General features: G+C 35.8%; 2 protein-coding genes across 2 annotated transcripts; one reads left to right on the forward strand and one right to left on the reverse strand.

The window, feature by feature from the left end:
- The first annotated feature begins 1,177 nt into the window (after window positions 1–1,177).
- Window positions 1,178–3,006, forward strand: LOC108844760 (tropinone reductase homolog At2g29370). Its single transcript, XM_018618057.2, has 5 exons — window positions 1,178–1,385; window positions 1,528–1,735; window positions 2,183–2,399; window positions 2,477–2,583; window positions 2,668–3,006. The coding sequence occupies exons 1-5, from the start codon at window positions 1,294–1,296 to the stop codon at window positions 2,845–2,847; spliced, it is 804 nt and encodes a 267-aa protein (XP_018473559.1). The 5' UTR covers window positions 1,178–1,293; the 3' UTR covers window positions 2,848–3,006.
- A 2,128-nt stretch (window positions 3,007–5,134) lies between these two features.
- On the reverse strand, window positions 5,135–5,608 carry LOC130505084 (serine/threonine-protein phosphatase PP1 isozyme 8-like; the record flags this gene model as incomplete). Its single annotated transcript, XM_056999695.1, is given in 2 exon segments — window positions 5,135–5,275; window positions 5,353–5,608. A coding segment is annotated over 1 exon segment (164 nt), but the record flags the coding sequence as incomplete, so codon positions are not given.
- Between the last annotated feature and the right edge of the window lie 2 nt (window positions 5,609–5,610).

The following is a 5,610-nucleotide window of genomic DNA, read 5'->3' on the forward strand; positions in this document are numbered from 1 at the left end:
AATCTTTAAATTAACAAACAGATTACTCAGGGTCCGACTGGTTCAAACGCAGTGGTTGCGGTTGCAAGAGTTTGCGGATGTGGGTGGTTGCGATTTCAAGCTTTATTTAGCATTTTGTATGACTGACACAACGTTTGAAAATTATCTCGTTTACGGGATATTTGTGACTGGTTGATTATGAGATATTGCAACGGTTTGATGATAAATTACCAATACATACATATTATAACATTATAAAAATATAAGAACAAGATATTGTGTATAATAATTATTAATATAGTATGATTAATAATAATAATTTGTTTATTTATTTAATTTTTATTAGTTAAAAGTTATAATTTTAATAAATGATTTTTGAAGATTTATATTAAAACTTTTTAAAGAATATTTTGTTGCATTTTATATATGTATATATCTTTATATTTGTATGTATATTAATTGTTAAAAATTCTAATGAATAGCTAATTTAAAGTTTTTATAAAAAAATTGCGATACTGTTTGTGAATTTAAATTGAAATATAAAATGTGTATATATATTTTTATAATATTTCCATTGTTAATTTTTAATTTAAAATTTAAAATATTTTAAAAATAATTTTATATTTATTTATCTGCCCGCAAACGTTAGCTGAAACCAATTTTTGATTTTAAGAGGATCGAAATGGTTTGAAGTGATTTATAATAGTTTGTATGATTGTTTTGAAACGCTGTCAACTGCTACTAACCGCAAAAGCTGTATTTGCAGATTGTAGCGGAAAAACCAGTTGAATCAAAATCATAAATTGAATAAATTGCATTTAGAAATCAAAGAGAATTTGAATATTTCTCTCTACAAAATGAGTTATGATTGTATTTACTGAGTTTAATGAATTCCGTAGAGTCGACGTAGGATTGCGGTTTTACACCTGGATAACATTTTGGGCTATTATCTGAATCGTAGATAAAAATCTAAAATCAATCGAATGAAATAACAACTGAAAATTCTACAAAATGTTCTACCTAGATAAATTCTACAAAATGTTCTACCTAGATAAACACCTTAAGCTGCTCTATCACGTGATATTCTCGTCCTCTGAGCGTTATCACCATTTTCTCGTTTAATTAATTAACCTAGCAAGGACTTCCAAAAGACTTTCTAACACGCCGCCTTACATAGTTACATAGTACTGGGATAATGTGTGGTCTAGACTGTCTAGACTATAGTGGTGACCAAATAATGGTTCTCTTATCTTTATAAATTTTCTAGACTCAATGTTTTAAGTCTCCACGAAACGATCTGGCTGATAATCAGAAATGGCTAAGACAGGGGAAAGCCTGAGAGACAAACCAAGATGGAACCTTGGAGGAATGACCGCTCTCGTCACCGGTGGTACCAAAGGCCTTGGGTCAGTTCTAGTCTTCGATCATATATTTATATGAATCTTCTGATTTTTACTAGTTCAATGTTTCAACAAAATTAAAGACCTCGTATAAAGAAAAAGGCTCAATGATGTACAGACTCATATATTGCCTGAGTGATGTGAATAGGGAAGCCGTGGTGAAGGAACTAGCCATGTTGGGAGCCAGAGTCCACACATGCGCCAGAGACGAAACTCAGCTTCAAGAAAGCTTACATGAGTGGCAAGCAAACGGGTTTGATGTCACCACTTCTGTCTGCAACGTTTCTTCTCCTGACCAACGTGAGAAACTCATAGAAACTGTTTCCTCTGTCTTCCAAGGAAAACTCAACATCTTTGTAAGTTTATTCTCTCTATCCTTCAGCTTGGATCCATAAGGGCAGAGCCGGCACTAAGTTTTACTAAATATAAGGATCATTGTTGGCCCCTTTTACACAACTAAATATATATATATATATATATATGTGAAGAAAATTTTCAACCCTGGGTCAGCTTTTACTCGAAAAGAATATATATTCTTAGAGAAAAAGTTAGTTTCTCTCTTTGAATTAAAAATATTATTAAATGGGAACCACAACCACAAAAATAGAAGAAAAATAGTGGTATTTTGAAAATGACATCATCTGTAGTCCCAGCAAACTATGACAGTTGATCTAACAACAAACAAGAAATTTTGGCCCTAAAATAATTTACATACCCCAGCTAATGGTCTATAAGCTTGTAATGAGAACCGGTTCTGCATAAGTGCCGAATCATGTTGTGTTTGGTTTGTTTGGGTGATATAGGTAAGCAATGTGGGAACGGGTGTTGTGAAGCCGACCATAGAGTGTACATCAGAAGAATTCTCGTTTATCATGGCTACAAATCTGGAGTCAGCATTTCATCTAGCACAGCTCGCGCACCCGCTGTTGAAAGCCTCTGGTTCAGGGAACATTGTGCTCATGTCATCTGTTGCTGGGGTTGTAAATTTGAGTCTTACATCCATCTATGGAGCAACCAAAGGCATACATATAAGCATAATCAAATAGTTAATAACCCTTTGCTTCTATTGAAGACTTACATTAATTTTCTCACTCTAGGAGGCATGAATCAGCTAGCGAGGAACTTGGCGTGCGAGTGGGCGAGTGATAACATAAGGGTTAACTCTGTTTGTCCATGGTTCATCATAACTCCCTCAACTAAAGATGTATGGCATAGAACAAAACAAAAACCTCACAAAAAAAAAAAGCTAGGGAAAATAGTGACTAAAACTACTTTTGATGTGTTTCAGTTTCTCATTGGTGAAGTAAAAGACAAGGTGGAAAGTGTGACACCAATGGGGCGTGTTGGAGAGGCAAATGAAGTGTCATCGCTTGTGGCATTTCTCTGTCTTCCTGCAGCTTCTTATATTACTGGGCAGACCATCTGCGTTGATGGAGGTTTCACTATCAACGGCTTCTCATTCCCTTAATTACATATATGTATAATTGCCAAACTGTAAAATAATATTTGCCAGTACCTTATGAATTGTGGACCATCTGTGTTGATTGTCATATTTACATATATGATTCTCCACTGATGGTCGTGTTTACATTCAAATGTTCAATACATGTTTCAGATTTTAGCGGAATGATGTGTTTATTCCATATAGCATTTTATTTAAACCCATAACCGAGTTTAATAGTGACTCTCTTTCTCTCGCTTTGCACGAGGAAACAATGTTTTGTACAAGTCTAGAGTAATCTAAGACAAACAAAACAGGGTTACTTGTCATGCAAGGTATCATAAACCACAATATTAAAATAGCTACCTAAAAAGCTCTGTTTTAAACGTTTGTGTGTTTATGCTGCTTAAGAGAGTTTTTAGATTGAGTAACGATGGGAACTTTTAGATTTGACTCAAATACAGTCGATCTCGGAAAAAGCGTGTATGAAAGCGTCTGTAATGCGGACGAAGCTGGCGCTAGCAAGGAGGCACAGTAGTGACAACTTGAACGTCTCGTGATTGACCTCAGAAGAAAAGAACACGTATCTGGACACTAATCCGTTGCTACTTCGCACTCTGACATACGCTTTAACTTCTTTTTTTAGTTCTTTTTAGGTTGTTCGTGGAATGAGTGATGGTATAATAATATACAAACGGTTGTTGATAGTTTATAGGAGGTGCTTTTGTCTGTGCCGCAAGGCAAATACATGAGATTGGATCCTATGTACTAAAGAAAATTACGAGCAGTAGATGTTACTAAAAATTGAGACAACCGGTAAGCTAGATCCAAACATCGTTGCCTTTAAAATGATAAGACCAGAAGATCTAACTGTGCAAGTTAAAGTGCTGCAAATAATAATGTTCTAGTGACTGAAGGTTTAAGTATTCATGAGAGGCAAAAGTGAAGAAATGAGAGTTTTTGAGAGTGAGACATCTCTCTTGAACATGGTGGACTTGATTTTACCAAAGATGATGAGAATGTGAACTCACAACCATTTATGAAAAACTAATAAACAAAGTTTCACGTTTCTTTAAGGGCCTTTAGTTTTCTGTAACCCTTGTCGGTAACCAAAGATCCTGAAGAACCACTAATAAACAATTCTAAATTGTCTCCAGTGTCGGAATCATCTGTCCATTTTACCAGTCCATTTTTAAAAGATTTGTTAAGAGTTTAAGGTGTGTCTCACCTTCTAAGAAGCTATATGTTTGATCTTACCCTCTGTAGAGAGGAAGAAGACTTAATAGGAAATGATAACCACAATGAGCCTCAACTGTCTCAATAACTCTGAGCATACCATAGGGTGTTTAAGTGAGGCCCCGGACCAATTATGGTAGCAAAACCCAAAAAACAGAATCTCAGCTGGATGTCCATATTCTGATGTCAAGCCAAACGGTGTGGCATATCATGAGATCATTTATGGGACCGGGCTTATACTATTGAGAACATAAAAAAAACATGGGTAGAGCTTTACTCATGATGCACACTGTGAACATTCTTGTACAGCCATTTGTTAATCCTCAATTACACATATTTTTTTCCTTTAAGCTCCATATGTTCTTACATTTGATAATTGGCACCACCTGATTAATTTTGAAAGTGAGTAGTGCTCGCAATAGCTGGTGATTAACGGATTTATGTTTTAGTAATCACATCAGAATCTGCGAGCTGTGGTGAAGAAAACTAGGGACTCTAGAAAAGTTTTATCCTTGGGTGTTCAATAAAAAATAAGAGTGTACAAATGAGAGAATCTAAAGATTATTCAGAAAGAAGAAAAAACACACGTTTTAGACAAACATGGAGATAGATGTGAGAAGAAGCTAAAATTACAGTAGAGACCTGAATGGTTTACTCTGTTGGAGACCGTCTCTGCGTTTTTTGCTTAAATGTTCTATCATCAGGTGAACCACTATGGTCACAGTTGAGTAGTTTCTGCTTCTAGATCCTCTCTCCCCAGTGTACAGCTACAGCAAATTGTCAGATACCCAAAAAAATAATCAAAAGCTGAGCCACAAAGAAAACACTCAGTGTACTGAGCTAGTTTATGTGATAAGAAACATGTGATGATGAACTAGCTAGACCTGGGGTGAACAATCTAGAACTCAAAGCAAGAAATGTAGAAACAAGTGTTACCACTAACACACATGTGGTGCCAAATATAACAAGAAGAAAAATAAAAGTTTTTACCTTTTTGGAGTAATGTTAAACTTGAAGCATGGAGGCAACTAGATGATTGCTGTCATAGAAATGGTGATGATCTCTTATCCGACGGCTTTAGAATTTGGAAGGAGCACATTAAGCTCTCATCAATGCTCATCATTGCGCCAGCATTGTCAAACTCTCCGCAATAGTTGGGAGCTGAAAATACAGTAACAAGCTGTCTGTCTGCAAAGAACTCATACCCATCTTCAACAACCTAAAAAAAACAATAAGAATCATAAAACAGCTTTGCATAGTTTTTCTAAAAACCAATATAATAATAAAAAAAAGAACCTGGTGGGCACGGCAGATAAGGTCCATGTCATTTTTTTTGCAAAAACTCTGCAACAATGTCAGCTCCAAAAGTGTATGAAACACACGATCATTCACCCCCATCCTTTGACGTCTGCACTAGGATCCGACCAAAGCAAATCACAAACCAAACCTGATTCAGGAATATCCATTGGGCGTGAGATGTTCCTGATCTGGTCCAAGCTTGTCAACTCCGGGGAGATCCCACCATGCATACACAGTATCCTGTCATCGATCAAA

Source organism: Raphanus sativus, unplaced genomic scaffold (assembly GCF_000801105.2).
Source record: "Raphanus sativus cultivar WK10039 unplaced genomic scaffold, ASM80110v3 Scaffold2011, whole genome shotgun sequence".
In the NCBI taxonomy this organism is placed as follows: domain Eukaryota; kingdom Viridiplantae; phylum Streptophyta; class Magnoliopsida; order Brassicales; family Brassicaceae; genus Raphanus; species Raphanus sativus.